Source organism: Ochotona princeps, chromosome 29 (genome assembly GCF_030435755.1).
Source record: "Ochotona princeps isolate mOchPri1 chromosome 29, mOchPri1.hap1, whole genome shotgun sequence".
In the NCBI taxonomy this organism is placed as follows: domain Eukaryota; kingdom Metazoa; phylum Chordata; class Mammalia; order Lagomorpha; family Ochotonidae; genus Ochotona; species Ochotona princeps.
Window position 1 is genome coordinate 17,344,325 of NC_080860.1, and position 18,539 is coordinate 17,362,863.

At 49.4% G+C, this 18,539-nt stretch overlaps 1 protein-coding gene and 1 pseudogene across 2 annotated transcripts in view; one reads left to right on the forward strand and one right to left on the reverse strand.

Annotated features, from left to right (window-relative positions):
- PISD (phosphatidylserine decarboxylase) overlaps nt 1–12,939 on the reverse strand; it is a 29,185-nt gene extending 16,246 nt beyond the window's left edge. The window contains exons 1-3 of one of the 2 annotated variants that reach the window (XM_058656767.1): nt 12,845–12,939; nt 6,219–6,298; nt 1,217–1,392 (exon numbers count right to left, since the gene is read on the reverse strand). In XM_058656767.1, coding sequence (XP_058512750.1) covers nt 1,217–1,392; nt 6,219–6,298; nt 12,845–12,909 — 321 coding nt within the window. In that variant the 5' untranslated portion in view covers nt 12,910–12,939. Of the gene's footprint in view, nt 1–1,216; nt 1,393–6,218; nt 6,299–12,844 lie in introns of those variants that run through there. The other variant, XM_036496417.2, reaches the window with a different exon arrangement.
- A 2,980-nt stretch (nt 12,940–15,919) lies between these two features.
- LOC101533195 (small ribosomal subunit protein uS19-like) lies at nt 15,920–17,835 on the forward strand (annotated as a pseudogene).
- Nucleotides 17,836–18,539: the final 704 nt, after the last annotated feature.

Genomic DNA, 18,539 nt, shown 5'->3' on the forward strand with positions numbered 1-18,539 from the left:
TTCTAAAGTTGCTGGAATGTAACTTTTACACCCCGACCATGCTGATGAATCTGGTCTGCTAAAGCTCTCCCTTCCCACCTGTGACGCCAGCGGTCCAACGGGGCCAGGGATGGAACAGGACCCAGCCCCATCTGCCCATTCAGGACTTGCCCTCTCAACCCACAGCCCCTTCCGAAACCTAAAAGCAACTCTGGGTCCAAAGCATTTCACCTCCCTAAAACAAAATGCGAGAGCTCTGTGATTCAACCACCAGATTGGCATCTAATTGGTAAGGCCAGTCCTTTTCAGTAGGTGCTGGGAGACTTGGGCTGCTCCAGGCCGCTGCACTCCAGTGTCCTGTCTAGCACCCGCGCCCATCCTCTTCACAATCCATCATCCATCAGGTGTCCATTTACACAACCGAGTCATGGCGGACACAAGCAGTGGAGGCTTAGGAACTACCAAAAGTGGGCTCTGACCACTCAGGAAGCAGCGCGTTTCTTCCCCATTTAAGTTCTCTTGGCATTCCTTCAAAACCAAAGGGGATTTTCTAGAAGCACACAGGCTTGTCACAGGAGACAGGGAGTCAGCCTGGGGTCACACAAGCCCAGCCTCCCATGCTTACAAGTTTTTCACCAATCTAGTGGAGAGGCAGCCACGGCGGTCATGGCAGGCAGTGTGGCAGTCACACAGCACACAACCACCGCCACCCATAGGATGCTGTGACACTGTTTTTGTCAGGTTGGCTATCATGAAGTCCCAGGCATATGAAAGGGGAGTCATGAATCACACACGGCGCCACAACAGGACAAGTGGTCCCTATCATGTGAGTAGGATTGGGGAAGAGAAGCAGCGTGTGCATGTGAGCATCCTGAGCAGTCACAAAAATTCGATTACTTGAGTCTGGTTCCTGGCGAGAACTAATCCACATCACAAAACCCAATGGGTGCTGCCCTCCTCAGGACAAGTGTGGCAGTGCAGCCAGCGTGTAGGCACCAAAGCCAGGGATCGGCTCAAGGGAGTCCAGCAGTTCAACAGGAAACTGCCCCTCAGAGCCCTGAGCGGAGACTAGGGCCAGGCCTGTGCGGAGACTCCAGGGTCGGGCAAAGACCCCTGAAGAGCTCTGAGAAAGTGTGATTGGACTGGTTCAAGCATTTCAACATTGGAGGCAATTTTAAAAAGGTATGACGCCCTGGGTCCAGTGGGAACCCAGCAGGTGGCTCCGCTTCACTCTTACCTCCCAGTGACCAGCCAGCTTGGGTGGAATCTCCAATCCCAGCCTCTCCAGCTCTCGCTCCCTGTGCTTCTCGTACTGCCGGTAGCCTGCATACCCGCCGCCTGTCGCCAGCAGAATGGGCAGGGGGCGCAGCCGGAACAAGGCTCGGGCGGGGGCAGTGTGTACTTTTCTGGCATCTGTAACAACAACAAAAAAATAAGTAACATTATTTGAGCCTGGAAGACAGACACAGGAAAGAGCCACGCAGTATGGCACCACCAGGAGAGCTGAGAAGCTGCCAGCAGAGGTCTGCGGAGAAGGTGGCGACATGCCAGGGGCCAAGAGCTCTGTGCCTCTAAATGCCTCACTAAGGAAGGCAGGCTGAGGGACTTCAGGGCACCTCCAACTGTCACCTCAGGCACAGAGAGGTGGGAACAGTGAAGTACGAAGAGGTCAAGAAACCCTCTAAGGCTTCCCAGGGCCACTGCAGGGGCCGGATGTGGGTGGCCCTGGGCACCCGCTTCTCAGGAAGGGCTTTGTGAATTTGCTCCGATAATCCAGGCCCAATTGTGATCAAGTCTTGGTATTCTGAATGGCAATATCTCAAAAGCCTTTATGTAAAGGTCAAAGACAATAAAGCAACCCAACCTAAAAATACACAATGGGGCTTGGTGCGGAAACCTAGCAGCTAAAGTCCTTGCCTTGAACGCGCCAGGATCCCATATGGGCGCCAGTTGTATCCTGGCAGCTCCACTTCCCATCCAGCTCCTTGCTTGTGGCCTGGGAGGGCAGTGGAGGACGGCCCAAGGCCTTGGGACCCTGCACCCACATGGGAGACCTGGAAAAGAGCTTCTGGCTCCTGGGTTTGGATCAGTGCAGCACCAGCTGTTGCGGTCACTTGGGGAGTGAAACATCGGACAGAAGATCTTCCTCTGTCTCTCCTCTCTCTATATATCTGACTTTGCAATAAAAATAAATAAATCTTTTCAAAAATGCACAATGGATTTGCACAGACCATCCTGCAAAGTCACACAAATGGTAAATGAGCTGTGGGGCAATGGGTAATGCATAGGAGATTGGACTGCTGCGCCAGTCTCCTATGCATACGGGCACCAATTCCAGCTTGCCTGCTCCACTTCCAACCCAGCTCCCTGCTAAGGCACCTGCGAAAGCAGCAGAGGTCAGTCCAAGCTTCTTGGGCCCATGTTCCCATGTGAGAGACCCGGAAGAAGCTCCTGGCTCCAGCCTGGCTGGCCTCCTGGGGACTGAACCAGCACATGAAAGATTTCTTTATCTCTCCAATTCTCTTTGTAACCCTGCCTTTCAAATAAGTATATCTTAAAAAAAACAAAAAGACATTCAATATCTTTTAAGGTTGAACTGGGACTCCCTGGCAAAGTCCTAACCGCTAATGACTTAAAAGACAGACTTGCGGGAGACAGATATTTACAGAGATTATCAAGGTAAAATAAGGGTTTCAAGATGGGTTCAAATGCAGTGTGACTGACGCCCTTCTAAAAAGGGAGACCTGGAAACAGGGCAGAGAATACCATGACATTTCTGTAAGTAAAGCATGCCAGAGACAGCAAGCGAAGCTTGGGCCCCGGAGCAGATTCTCCCTCAACAGACACTTCAGGCTCAGGCTCGCCGCCTCCAGAAGCACAAGGCAATGAGCTGCTACTGTTCACCTGCTTTGTGGCTGCAGCCCCTGAGAGCCAATGACACTCCAACAGGCAGCCGGACAATCACAAAGCCACGAAGTCATACCACCTGCTAGGGCAACCGTAACAAGACAGACAGCGGGTTGAGCCTCTGCTGCCAACGCTGGCAACCCATGTGGCCGCCAGTGCGACTCCTGGCTGTCCCACTTCCTGTCCAGCTCGCTGCACTCACATGGGGGACCCAGATGGAGCTCTGGGTTCCTGGCTTTGGCCTGGCCCACCCCAGTGGTTATGGCCATTTGGGGAGTGAATCAGCAGATAGAAGATCTCTGTTTCTGTGTCTCCTCCTAACTCAAGAAACAAACAAAATTAAAAAAAAAAGGAAGGAAGGGAAAAGGAAAGGGAAACAGAAAGGGAAGGAAAGGAAAGGAACAATGGACAGGTAAAGAGGCGCAGGATATCTCCAAGGACCGGAACCTCCTAACTGCTGCTGGGGACGTAGGACGGGCCAGCCAGCTCTGAGGGTATACGTTCAAGGCAGAGAAACACAGGGATACCCCAAAGTTCAATGACAACACAATTCATGACACTTCAGAAGTACAAGTAAGGGCCTGACATGATGGTGCAGTGGCTAAATCCTCGCCTTCCAAGCACCAGGATCCCATATGGGCACAGGTTTGTGTCCCAGCTGCTCCACTTCCCATCCAGCTCCCTGCTTATGGCCTGGGAAAGCAGTCGAGGACAGCCCAAAGCCTTGGGACCCTGCGCCCAAGCGGGAGACCCGGAAGAAGCTTCTGGCTCCTAGCTTAGATCAGCGCAGCCCCAGCTGTTGCAGCCACTTGAGGAGTGAACCTCTCTGTCTGTAAAATCTGCCTTTCCAATAAAAACAAAGCTTTAAAAAAACAGTTCAACAAGAAATGCCAATATCCTTCTGCTGATGGACAAACGAAATGGAGTCTATTTGTGCAATGAAACAGTATTTGGCAACAAAAAACGAGGTGTTTCCATCTGCTCTAGCACAAACCCTGAGACATTATAGGAAAGCAACAAGTACCAAAAAACGGCATATTGTATCAATCTGCGCATGAAGTGTCTGCAACAGACAAATCCATAGAGACATGCAGCAAGCTGGCGGTTGCCAGGGGCTGGGGTAAGGAGGCAATGGGTGTGTTTTAAACTCAGTGGTGATGTTCGCACACCTTTGAAAACACTAAATAGACACTAAATTGTGCACTTAGGAGGGGGTGATCCAGGGACGGTTCGCAGCCTAGCAGGTACCTCACCGGCCTGCACTGCAGGGCCTGGTTTTGATTCCGGGCTCCAGCTCCTGATTCCAGGTCCCTGCCAGTGCAGACCTGGGACAGCAGGGACGGGAGTTCCTGTCTCTCGCATGGGAGACGTGAATGGCACTTCTGACCCCTGCCCAGTGCCCACCCACACCAGGTTTCTCTGCAGCAGCAGAAATGAACACCCTTGGGTGCTCTCTCCCTTGCAGATAAAATTTCCAGAATTTAACTATTTATTTAAAAGGCAGTGACAGAAAGGAGACACACAGACAGACACACACAGATTGATAGTGACACTGACAGAGAAAAATCTTCCGCCTGCTGGGTCATTCACCAAATGCCCACGACAGACAGGGCAGGGCCAGGGGACACCCTGAAAGTCCATATGGGTGGCAGGAACTCAAGCAATAGGCTGTTGCCTTCTCAAGCACACCACCAGGAAGCAGGACTTGAACCAGGATTCAGACACAGGAAGACGGACTCCAAATGGTGGCTTACCCAGATTCATGTCTACCCCTCAAAATTTTTGCAAGAAAAAGAAAAGCTTATTTTGATACCAAAAAAAAAATGTTTTTTCAAGATTAACTTGAAAGGCAGAGTTACGCAGAGTTATAGAGAACAAGAAGCCGATTGTGAGGAAGGGAGAGAAAAGAACCTAAAATCTACTGCTCTGCTCCCCAGCTTTGGAACTGAGTTGGTCCAAAGAAAGGAACTTCTTTGGGGTCTCCCATGTGGGTGCAGGAGCCCAACCATCTGGAGCCCTCCTCTGCCGCCTTCTCAGGCCATCAGCAGGGAGCTGGGTCAGAAGTGGAGCAGCTGGGACTCAAACAGGCACCCATACGGGATGCGGGTGCCAGCCCCACAAAACAATTTTTAAACCCACACACCTGAAGGGTCTTCAAGAAGTCCATGAAAAACATACATTATGAAAAACTAGGCACAGATTTCAAATGTCTTATACACCAAAATAAGCTTTTCTTTTGATTCCATTTTCCATGAACTTTCTGAAGTACCACTGTGTGCATGTGTGTATGTGTGTGTGAAGATAAGTATATTAAAAGATCATGCAGGGCCCGGAGGCGTGGCCTAGCGGCTGAGGTCCTCGTCTTGAACGCCCCGGGATCCCATATGGGCGCCGGTTCTAGTCCCGGCGGCTCCACTTCCCATCCAGCTCCCTGCTTGTGGCCTGGGAAAGCAGTCGAGGACGGCTCAATGCTTTGGGACCCTGCACCCGTGTGGGAGACCTGGAAGAGGTTCCAGGTTCCCGGCTTCGGATTGGCGCAGCACCGGCCGTTGCGGTCACTTGGGGAGTGAATCATCGGACGGAAGATCTTCCTCTCTGTCTCTCCTCCTCTCTGTATATCTGACTTTGTAATAAACTGAATAAATCTTTAAAAAAATAAATAAATAAATAAGATCATGCATAGACCCAACGTGAGAGCATAGTGGTTATAGTCCTCGCCTTGCACTCCTGGGATCCTATATGGACGCCGGTTCTAATCCCAGCAGCTCCACTTCCCATCCAGCTCCCTGCTTGTGGCCTGGGAAAGCAGTCAAGGATGGCCCAAGGCCTTGGCACCCTGCACCCATGTGGGAGACCTGGAGGAAGTTCCCAGCTCCTGGTTTCGGATTGACTAAGCTCCAGCCGTTGAGGTTACTTCGGGAGTGAATCTGTTCACACAGAAGATCTTGCTTTGTCTCTCCTCCTCTCTGTATATCTCTGATTTTGCAATAAAAATTAAAAGAAAAAAAGCCCTGAAAACTATAAAACATTAAAAAAGGAAATAGAAGAAGACATTGAAAACTATAAAAGATTTTTTAAAAAGTTTATCTTGAAGATACATTAAGATGATGCTATAGAATTGTAGTACAGACTAGAATGTAAACGTCCAACAGCAGATAAAACAAAATATTGTAAAGCTGGCCAATATGGTGCAATACGGACAGCTCACACCTTAGAAGTAACAGCACAGCAAGTGTTCTATGCGTGCTGCTCGGACCCTTTCGTTTCAATCTACTCTATGTATGCCCCAACCTACAGAAAACGCTGAGGGACATCCTCTAACTGCCCCTTACCTGTGCGGAAGGCCTGACGCAGCAGCTTCTGAGAGGTCTGCAGCAAACGACTCAAGGCAACGTTGTCACAGTAGCAGGGACTGAAATCAAGCAAAAATAGCACTCTGAGAATTTTTCTTAGGATTAGTGGCACAATCTGGATATAGTTTGTGGATTCAAAGTGTCTCATCCTAGGCCCAGTGTGGAGTCCTTGCCTGAACGTACCCGGATCCCATATAGGCACTGGTTCTAATCCGGGTGGCCCTGCTTGTGGCCTGGGAAAGCAGTGGAGGATGGCCCAAAGCCTTGGGACCCTGCACCCGCGTGTAAGACCCAGAAGAGCTCCTGGTTTCTGGCTTTGGATCAGCTCAGCTCTGACCGTTGCAGCCACTTGGGGACTGAATCATTGGACGGAAGACCTTCCTCTCTGTCTCTCCTCCTCTCTGTATATATGTGACTTCGCAATAAAAATAAATAAATCTAAAAAAAAAATGTGTCCTATCCAATCTATAGATTCAATGTGTTATACCAAAGTTCATTTTTTGGTTTTGACAACTGTGGCTAGCTAAGACAATGTCTCCATAGGGAACAGAATGAAGAATTTACAAGTAAAAAGTGTCCACAAGTTTGTAAATTGCTACAGGGCAAAAAAAATGTGGATTATATACACAGACAGAAAATGACAAAGCTAGCATGGTTACCGCTTGAGCAATTTGGATAAAGAGCATTTGGAAATTCCATGGACTTTACTAGAACTTTCTGGACTCTGACACCATTTCATAACAACACAGGAGCTCTTCGATGGAGCACAAGATTAGTAGCAAGCAGTGATACAGCACGCCTACACAAAGCTAATGCCTGGCAGGCCAAGAGAGCTGTTCACAGGTCTGTAAACATCTAGACCTACTCATTAGGTATATAAATTACAGAGTACTTCAAAAATCTTAGAGGGAAACAAAAAGTTTTGGTGCAAAAGAATTTTGAAATCCATGAACAGTTTTATAACACGTGCTATCCACGAACTTCTGGAAGTCCCCTCCTCACCACTCTGAACTAATTTTAACCTTGAAAATGCCTGTGTGGCACAGGGAAAGGATGAACACATTGTTGGAAAGTCACTTTAGGTCTGACCAGTTCAACTGGCTTAGAATTCTGGGAATCTGGGCCTGGAGTGGTACCTAATGGCTAAAGTCCTCGCCTTGCATGTGCTGTGATCCCATACGGGCACCAGTTAATGTCCCAGTAGCCCCACTTCCCCATCTCCCTGCTTGTGGCCTGGGAAAGCAGTCGAGGTGGTCCAAAGCCTTGGGACCCTGTTTCCTGTGTGGGAGACTCGGAAGAAGCTCCTGGTTTCAGATCAGCTCAGCTCCAGCCACTGCAGCCACTTGGGGAGTGAAACAGCAGATGGAAGATCTTCCTCTCTGTCTCTCCTCCTACTCTGAATCTGACATTCCGATAAAAATAAATCTTTATAAAAAATTCTGGGAATCATCTTCAGCTAATTCCAGAGTGAATAAGTTTCAAACATTCTAAAAATGCTCTCCTTAGTCAAAGACTTTTGGTTCAGATAAACCTTTGGTTTTTCCCGTTACAGATCTGAAATCTGAAGTGAAATCTGAAATCCTTGCCAACATGTATTGCTGTTTTCCTTGGAATTTTAGATATAATAATTTACTCTATTATTAAATGTCTAAACTGACATTTTTGTGAAAAAACAATTATATTCACGTCCTTCATACAGTAATATTGATTGTTACGGATATGTCTTGGACAAAAAACCTATAGACATCAGATTCAGGCACTTCATTTTTTTTTTTCTCACGTGAAATTTTCTTGACTTAAAAAGACTCTTGGGACCGATGCTGTGGTACAAAGGGTTAACTCACTGCCAGCAAGCCAGCACTCCATATGGGAATACTGGCCTAAGTCTTGGCTGTTACCAGTCCAATCCATCTCCCTACTAACGAGGCTGAGAAGGCAGTGGAAGACGGTGCAAAGTGCCTGGGCCCTTGCCACTCACACGGGACACCAGGATGGAGTCACACACTCCAATGTGGTCACTCAGAATCTTCCAGCAGATGGAAAATCTGTTTTTGTCTCTCTCTTTCTCTCCCTCTCTGTCATTCTGCATTTCAAACAAATAAATCTTAAAAAAAAAAAAAAAAAAGGCAGGGTCGTGGGGGGGGCGGGGGCTGTAGGGGAAGCCAGTATTGTGACGTACAAGCTGAGCCTCAGCCTGCAACACAGCATCCCATATAGGCACCAGTTCACTCTTATTATTTGTTTATTCATTTATTTTAAAATTGTATAAATTTTATTTTTGATGATCTTTACACACTTGATTAGGGTGCGAAGCGTCAAGGACTAGAGGAAAGTGGGTGGAACCATTGTTTCCACATTCTCTTCCTTCCTTCCTGTATCTGGGGGAAGGGGAGAGAGAGGGGGAGAAGCCTCACCCAGCCCCTAACCATCCCAGCGTCCCCAATATGGGGCATCCCCCAAGTGTCCTTCTCAAGTGGTTTTGATAGTTCAACAGTTCTATATTGCTGCCGGTCCTGTCATTCCAATCACCATGAAATCTCTCCAGACTCCACTGGCTGACACAGTCCACCTTAGAGACTCCACTTGCCCAAGTATTCACTGCCAGCACTTGGCTCGGGTAGTTGATCGATTTGTTCTGTCCTCCATCCTCTGCTATGGTACCAGGATGGGCACCAGTTCTAATCCTGGCTGCTCTACTGCCCATCCGGCTCCCTGCTTGTGGCCTGGGAAAGCAGAGCAGGATGGCTCCATCCCCTGGAATTCTGCATCCTTGTGGGTGACCTGGAAGAAGCTCCAGGCTCCTGACTTCAGCCTGCCCTTGTCCTGGCACTTGCAGTCATTTGGAAGGTCAATCAGCAGGTGAAAGATTCTCTCTGTCTCTCTTCCTCTCTCAAATAACTAGAAAATCAATCTCTAAAAAATAAGAGACCCTTGCAGCACAGGACCAATGTGGCTCTCTTAATGAATCACAGCTGAGCAAGGTTAGCAGGGAGAGAAGTGTCTGATCCTCCAAGGTCAGAGAGATGCAAAGCTATTGTCACCACCTGCATGTTTCCAGTTTTTAGCCCCAACAAGGCTCATCTCCTAGAGTGGACACCCCCTCCAACAAACAGACCCTGCTTGGTCATTGTTTAGGACAGGAAGTGTAAACATTAAAGGACAAACTGTTTTGCCCCTGCTGTGTTACGTGTTCCAGGATGAATACTGACCTAGAAGGACTGCAGGCAGGTCCCCGAGACTGGGTCAGGCAGGGCGAGACACCAACAGGAGGTCACCATCTATCTCCCGGCATGGGAAGCGAGGCCTGGGTGTCTCTCCCTCAGCTTTATGGTCCGTGGCTGCCTCTTGCCTCTGCCATCTCTCCGAGATGTCCTTTGTGAGTTCTCCTGGGCTTCCTGACTTTCAAAACGTTGCCCTTGCTGAGGGCTCAGACCTCTTCTCTTACCTACATCTGCTCTGTTCCCCGGACCTGTGGCTTTAAGGAAGCAACCACTGACCATCCCCTCACCGTGCCTCCACCTGCAGCTGCCTCACACCCCCACTTGGAGCCATCTCAAACTCAGCTGGTCCGAAACAGAACGTCAATCACATCTAACCCACCTCCAAGCTGCTCCTTCCCCCAGAGTTCTCCAATCGTGGCAGAGACCGGCCAAATGCTACCCATATTCACTTCTTGCCTCTGAACACTAACTAGACTACATTTCCCAGCTGCCCTTGCAGCAAGGTGTGACCATGGGACTGAGTTAGAACCAATAGAATTTGACTTTGGAGAACACCTGTCTTGCCAACCAGGGCGGAGGCGGGGGTGGGGGGGCACTACAGCAGTTTTGGAAGCCTGCAGGGGTCTGTTACAGCAACAACGTTCCTACCACTCACATACACTGTCACAAGGAGGCACACCACTCACCACCTCCCTCTCAGGCCAGGTTAAAATTTCAGGACTCATTGTTTTTTGTTTTTAAGATTTATTTATATTTTTTGGAAAGTCAGATTTACAGAGAGAAAGATCTTTCATCCATTGGTTCACTCTGCATGTAGCCACAACAGCTGGAGCTGAGCCAATTTGAAGCCAGAGGCTTTTTCCAGGTCTCTATGCGGGTGCAGGGTCCCAAGGCTTTGGGCCGTCCTCCACTGCTTTCCCAGGCCACAAGCAGAGCTGGATGGGAAGTGCAGTAGCCAGGACATGAACCAGGGCCAATCTGGGATCCCAGCGCATCCAAAGTGAAGACTTTGTGGGCCCGGTGCCATAACATAATGGTTAAGTCCTTGCCTTCCAAGCGCCAGGATCCCATATGGGCGCCGGTTCTAATCCCAGCAGCTCCACTTCCCATCCAGCTCCTTGCTGGTGGCCTGGGAAAGCAGTCGAGGACGGCCCAAGGCTTTGGGACACTGCACCCGCGTGGGAGACCAGGAAAGAAGTTCCTGGCTCCTGGTTTCAGATCGACGCAACACCAGCTGTTGCGCTCACTTGGGGAGTGAACCATCTAACGGAAGATCTTCCTGTCTCTTCTCCTCTCTGTACATCTGACTTTCCAATAAAAGAAATAAATCTTAAAAAAGAAAAAAGACTTTGTAGCCACTAGTCTACTGCTCCGCGTCCCAGGGTACATTCTTGAGCCCTTCCTTTCCCATTTCCATCCACTTGCAAGGCAGGAAGGCAGGACGCCTCGCTCCTTGTGGATCCACCTTCATGGCGGCCACGACTCTCCCTTTAACTCAAGCCACCTGGTCTCTCACCCAGAGCACGGCAACAGCTTGCCCTCCCCTGCCCAACGCTTGGCCCTCTGTGTGCTGGCCACCACAGAACAGCCACAGGGGCCTTTTCAAAACGCAAAGCAAGACAGGACGTCCTCCTCCGTGTTATTCCCTGTTCACATCACTGCCTGTCCCCTTCTGCACCCGTTGTCAGCTCGTCAGGGACAAACCCTGTCCTATGTGGCCCTTTCCCACCTCGCTCACTTCTCTGCTCTCTCGTCAGTTTGGCTGTCCTCCTGACCCCCACATGCATGACACTGACCCTATCGAGCATGTCCTAACCTTTAACTTGCTTCAATTACATTCTTCCCAGCTTTTTCTCACTAAACGGCTCCTCTCTGAATTCAGCCATCTATGTAGCGTGTCTCTTGATGAAAGCAGTTTGTTCCTCCACCGGACTTCAATCTCAACAGGGGAATTAAGCCCCTGAGAGAGGAACGGAAAGGGTCCATTAGATGTCATGGCCTCATCAGCAAGCAGGTGATTAAAATTCACAATTAAGCATTCAGGACTAACAAGGCAACTCAAATCTCAACTCTGCCATTTATAAGTTTTAGCTGTGTGACCTTAAGAATGCTATTTTCTTTCTCTTAGAAGATTTTTTTTGAGGGCCTGGTGCAGTAGTTTAGCAGCTCAAGTCCTCTCTTTGCACACACCAGGATCCCATATGGGTACCAGTTTGTGTCCCGGCAGCCTCACTGCCCATCCAGCTCCCTTCCTGTGGCCTGGGAAAGCAGTCCAGGACGGCCCAAAGCCTTGGGACCCTGCACCCATGTGGGAGACCGGGAAGGAGCTCCAGAGTCCTGGTTTTGGATTGGCTCACTTACAGAGTGAACCAGTGGATGGAAGATCTTTTCTGTAACCTTTCTTTCCAATAAAAATAAATTAAAAAAAAAAAAAAACTTCCTTGAAATGAGACTTTCATTTATATACCTCACACTACTTTAAACTCACGGAAATATCACCTTTAAAAAATACATATATGTATGTATATCACTACAATTTCTTCCTCGATATACATAAGTTTCTCTGAAAATTGACAGCTATTATGAAACCCAAGCCTTCCGCCCCCCCACCCTCTGCACCTTCACTCAGTCTTGTCTGATACTGACACAAGGCCTTTTTCTCTCTTTTCCTGGCTGAGTCAGATACATCCTCCTCCTCATTTAAAAAAAAAAAATTATTTTAGGAATGCCATTTCTGTTAAAGTTCTTCCAACTCAGGACACGTTTTAGAGGAGTCATGAACAGCACAGCAACGTTTTAAGCTTTCTTTTCTCTCTCTCAGATTCCCAATGCTTCCAAGCCACCCTCTAATAATCAGCCTGCATGTCGGCAGAGAACGCCCCGCACCTCAGCCAGGAGTCAGGGCTCGGCTAGGAACCTTTCGGGTCTCTCGATGTGGTGAATTCTGCCAGAGCAGGAGCTGGAAGACGCCACGGGTCTCTCTCCATCCCTAATAACCTGCTCCGAGCTGAGGGTCCCCCCAGAATCATCGAGTCCCCCCTCCCCCAGCTTGCAGCACACTGTTCGGAAATCACCTCCGATAAACCCAGGGGAGGAAGAGAGAGCCCGAGGTGGACAACCAGCCCACACCCGAGCAAACGGCCAAGCAGGTGACGACAGACAAGGCACCCCGTTCTCGTATCAGCTTTCTACCTCGTGGCCCAAACCCAGCCGGCTGGCAAAGGGGCACTGGTCGGGCGTGCACCCCACACCTTCCAAACTAAATGCGGGCACACACCTGGCCCCGACAGAGAAGCGACTCCTCTTCCCTCCCCGTCTCCCGTTCCGCCCAGGGGTGCTCCCCTGTGTCCCGCTCCGAGCTGACCTCGCCCGCCACGGCTGTACCTGTTCCGCCACGGCACGACGCCGCGCAGGGAGCACAGACTCCGGGAACCCACGGACGCCGCCATCTTGTCTCCTTTCTCGGCGAATCACGCCCCCTGTCACCGGCCCGGCGCGCGCGTGTGATGTCACTGCCCGGCAGGGCCAATGAGGGACGCGGAAGGCGGAGGGGTGTGGCTGGCTCAACTCCGCCCCTTCTCCAAAGCGGGTGGGAACTGAGTGGCCGCTCAGCAGGCTGTGCTGCCCCTGGGGGAGAAAAAAAGCCATATTTGCTGCAGTGAACAGAGGTCAACTCCTGGGACAAGATCCTCACTTGTTTATTTATCCTTATTTATTTATGATACATAAAGGCTCTTTCCCCTTCTACTCCCTCGCCCGTCCGCCAGCTCGTTCCCTCCAATCCCCACAACCCAGATGAAGCCAGGCTTTGAGGGAACCCGATCCTGTGGGGGTGAAGAAGTATCTCATTATGCTTTTGATCGGTATTCCTCTGATGAGCAGTGATTACTGAATGTCTTTTCAAGTGCATCTTGGCCATGCCTGTTGTCCCTGGAGAGGAGGTATCCTGTCAAATGCTTGGGATATTTTTCTTGAGGTCGTCTTAAACACAATTCCCTTTCCAGATACACAAATTAAGACGTTTCTTCCCATTCTGTGGCCGTCTATTCACTGAAGACAACGAAAACAAAAACCTCTGGCTCAGGGGTTAAATCCTCGCCTTGCACACACCAGGATCCCCTAAGGGGGACTGGTTTGTGTCCTGACTGCTCCACTCCCCATCCAGCTAGTTAGGACACCTTGGTTGAATGAATGAACCACCTGGAGGTTCTCCACAATGTGTTACGTTTCTGCCACCAGAGGGGAGCACGAGCCTAGGATTGAAGAATTGGCCTTGCAGTCATCCTAGACTTCGCATTTTTCTATGTGGATGGTGGTGATAGTGCGGGCCCGAGGCGATTTTACCTTACTAAATAGATTTTTATTCCATTAAAAAAATTGAAAATCCTGTTTCATAACACTGTTGCCATAAAAGATACTGCCTTGAACAGCATTGATTTGAACTGGGAGCATACACTGACTAGCAAAGTTCATTTTGAGATGTGGGATAATTTGAAGAAAAAAAAAAAAAGCAGGTGAAATGAAAAAATTTTTAAAAGTTATATGTATCATGAATGTCACGAATATATAGATATTTGTAGATGGTGATTTTTTTTGGAGGATTTATTTATTTCTACTTGAGAAGTAGAGTTATAGGCCTGGTGCGATGGCTTAGTGACTAAATCCTCACCTTGCAATGCTGGGATCCCATGTGAGTGCTGGTTCATGTCCTGACTGCTTCACCTAACATCAGGCTTGTGGCCTGGGAAGGCAGTCGAGGACGGCCCAAAGCCTTGGGACCCTGCACCCGCGTGGGAGACCTGGAAGAGTTTCTGATCTCCTGGTTTTGGATTGGCTCAGCCATTGTGGCAACTTGGGGAGTGAATCATTGGATGGAAGATCTTCCCCTCTGCCTCTCCTCCTCTCTGTATATCTGACTTTGCAATAAAAATAAACAAATCTTTGAAAAAAATAAAATCTTCAAAAAATAAAGTATTTAAAATAATAAAATGTCTTTGAGAAATCATTTAGTGCAAGGTAAATAAAAGACGTGGTATAATTCCCTCATTTAATTTTGAGAATTTTGCTTATTTATTTGAGAGGCAGAGACAGAGAGCTCCCACAGCGTGGACACTCTGGCTTATTTGCCAGCCTGCTGGTTGGCCTGGTCTCTATAATGGGACCCTTCCCCTCCTTGGCACCCAACAAGCTCCTCCCACCTTCTGAGTACTGGAGAACCCCAAAGTTCCACAATATTGCAAATTTACAACCTGGAAATATCCCACGTGGCTGAAGGATGTCTCCCCACTACCCAATAGCCTTTAGGTAATTATGGCGTCATTGCAATAAAATCACCATGGGGACACACCGACTCCCATTGTGCATTTGACACTATGGTATTTCCAGTTTCCTAGAATGGGCATAGAAATGGGTTGCTATAAAGCCCCACCTCTAACCCCACTCTCTTAAATATTCAACAGACTCTACCCCCGACATCACTGCCACCTTTTTGGCGGGCATAAAGGATAAGCCTAACCTGGCTGATGGGGTGTTGGCACATAAGCTGAGAAGCTAAATATCTGAGTAGGGTAGCATACTCAGAAATAAACAGAGTTGTGTTTTTGTTTATTTTTAAAGATTTCATTTATTTTTATTGGGAACACAAATCAGATTTACAGAGAGAAGGATCTTCCATCCACTGGTTTACTCCTCAAGTAGCTGCAACGGCTGGAGCTGAGCCGAGCCGAGCCGATTTGAAGCCAGAAGTGAGGAGTTAGGAGATCTGGGCATGGCACCAGTCTGGGCAAGGTTGAAGCCAGGAGCCTGGAACTCCATCCACTCCCAAATTCCTGCTGCTTCCCAGGCCCCTTAAAGCAGGGAGTAACATCAAAAGCAGAGTAGCTAGCACCTCAGTCAACACTCTGCCACAAGGTAGGGGCATTACATCTAACAGTTGAAGCCCCCTGTGCCACAATGCCTGCCGCCCCAAAGCAGCTATTTTAAAAGATGAAATAATTCAAGTCATATTTAGTTGTGTCACAGATTTGTAAACTATAATCTCTATTTAAGAACCTTTTTTATTGTTTATTTTTTATTATTTATTTCCACTGGAAAGTCAGTTACGCAGAGAGGAGGAGAGAGAGAGGAAGATCTTCCGTCCGATGGTTCACTCCCCAAGCGGCCACGATGGCCAGTGCTGAGGCAATTCAAAGCCAGGAGCCAGGAATCTCTTCTGGGTCTCCCATGAGGGTTTAGGGTCCCAAAGCTTTGGGCCGTCTTCAACTGCCCTCCCAGGCCACAGGCAGGGAGCTGGATGGGAAGCAGGACGGCCGGGATTAGAACCAGCAACCATATGGGATCCTGGTACGTTCAAGGCAAGGACTTTAGCCACTACACTATCACGCTGGGCCCTATTTAAGAACATTTTTAAAGAAGATTTATTCTACTTGAAAATCAGAGTTACTTCCGGGAAGAGACAAGATGGCAGAGGTGGAGTAGAAGCAGCAGCGCACGTTCCGCCAAGTTCACCTACCGCGGCGTGGCCCTGGCCCAGCTGCTCGACATGTCCTAGGAGCAGCTTATGTAGTTGTACGGAGCGCGCCAGCGGCGGCTGAGCCGGGGCCTGAGCAGGAAGCAGCACTCGCTGCTCAAGTGGCTGCGCAAGGCCAAGAAGGAGGCGCCGCCCATGGAGAAGCCCGAGGTGGTGAAGACGCACCTGCGGGACATGATCGTGCTGCCCGAGATGGTGGGCAGCATGGTGGGCGTGTACAACGGCCAGACCTTCAACCAGGTGGGGAGAAAGCACTAGACGATCGGCCACTACCTGGGCGAGTTCTCCATCACCTACAAGCCGGTGAAGTACTGCCGGCCCGGCATCGGCGCCAACCACTCCTCAAGCTTCATCCCCTTCAAACAGCCGAATAAAGGGGCGCTGCTGGCCACACGTCGCCCCGCCCCCGAAAAAAAAAATCAGAGTTACAAACTGAGAGACAGAAAGCTCTCTGCTGGTTCATTCCCCAAATGGTTGCAATGACCAGAGCTAACACAGATCAAAACTGGGAGCCAGAAACTTCTTCCAGGTTTCCCATGTAGGAGCAGGGGTTCAAGGTCTTGAGCAGTCTTCTGGTACTTTCCCAGGCCATCAGCAGGAAGCTGAACTGGAAGTGAAGCAGTTGGGACTCGAACTAGCGCCCTAAGGGCTGCTGGCACTGCAGGCAGAGGTTTAACCTATGCTATGGTGCTGGCCCTATAGAGTTCCTTTTTTAGCTTGACCTAGTAAGTCTTCAGCTGCACTGAATTTGGCTGCTGTACACAGGAATAAAGGTCCCCTTTTATTTTGGGTGTTAGATTGTTAAACCTAACAATCTGCAAGCCTTGCAGCAACAGTGGCCAATGGGACCTTGTATTTATCCCCAATACACTATGTTCTTCAAAGTCTCTAAAACCAGTCACAGAGGGGTGGGCGACTGGCTTAGTGGTGGAGATAGCACGTGGCATGCCCACAGTCCTTCTCAGAGGACTCCACACCAAATGCTGAGCACACACACCCTTACAGGCAACAAGTGATGGCTCAAGTGTCTGGGTCGCTGCCACCCATGTGGAAGACCTGAGTTCCTGACTCCTGTTTTCAGTCTGGCCCAGCACCGGCCTCTATGGACATGGAGGGAGTGAACTGAGGCTGGGCGCTCTCTGCCTTACAAACAGCACGTAGCAGTATCACCAGCTGTTTCTGTGCAGACAGAAAAGAGGCAGAGAGGGGTAGAGAGCAAATCTAAGGACTGAGAAGAGGCAACAGCAGTTGATTTTGCGGGGGAGGTATTTGGTGAATATCTGTAACACTATTTACAATTGGCGTAATTCTAGGAGACAGTAACATGGGTGTTTATCACACTGTTTTTTGGTTTTCCCCCCGGAAATGTTTACCTTCCTTTTTCGGGAGTAGGGGAAGCCGTCATTTTACCCTGTCCGCATTGCTTCAACCTGTAGCCTGAAATCCTCCTGCGTGCATCCTGTCGGTCCCTGGTCCACGTGTGTGTGTCAGCCCCCATGATCTTCCAGGGGGCTGGCTTAGTGGCCCATAGTGTCCTGCAAAGCAGCAGATGATGGCTTAAGTGCTTAGGTCTCCACCTTTCAAATAAATAAAAACAATGCATTCTAAAATAGCAACAGGTAAGTGAAATTCCCGAGACAAAAATGCACCACTGGGGGAGCCTCAGCCTTCACTCATTTCAGCACACACACCTACACAGGTTACCCCATTCTCCATCGCCAATGGGCTGCAGCCAATCAGAACTTCTGAAGCTGCAGTGGGTGTGGCTTTGCCTTGTCCCAATGTCAATGCACCAAGTGGCCGCCAGACAGATCTCTCAGTGGCCAAGGAGGGCGAGAAGACATAAAGGGTCTCTTCCAACACTCAGAGCTGGCGCAGCCTAGAGGACTGGGGCAGGTCTGTGTGGTGGCAATTCACTGCCTCACTGAGCGTTCCCCTGCCATGCGATCCGCATCATGGGAGGATGAGGAAGAGCTCTGAGCAATGCTTGTTTTAGGCATCTGTGTAAACACTGCAGACTTACACACACAGACCCAGATAGCATCTCTAGATGTGATGGCCGTGCCGCAGACAAGGAGTAAGGCCAGCAGACGTTCGGGGGCTGCCTCCGCCAACGTTGCACACTTAACTGCAACCGTTCTTTGTTAAGTACGCTAATAAAAAGGACAGCAAATGCACAGACCAGTAACACATTTACCCACTACCGTGTCCTAGGCACTGTGTGTGCCATACTTTGATAGGACTTGCAGTGCAGGTTTGTTTAGCTCAACATTACCACAAACCCTCGTGTGAACTGACCTGTGATGGCTGCAACGGTATGAGGCGATAGGAAGTCCTTGGCTCTGTTGCACTCGACCCAAAGGCAGTTCCACAGTGCATGGCTGTGACGCACCGCCTTGGGTACCCAAACAGCCAGGAGTCTTTGGGATCAGCATAACCAAAAATTTTTTTTTCATCATCACAATGACTAACTTACTTGTATGGATTTCAAAAGCAAGCCTTTGCACCACAATAAATGCCTCTTCCAGCCTTACTTCCATAAGCTTTTTA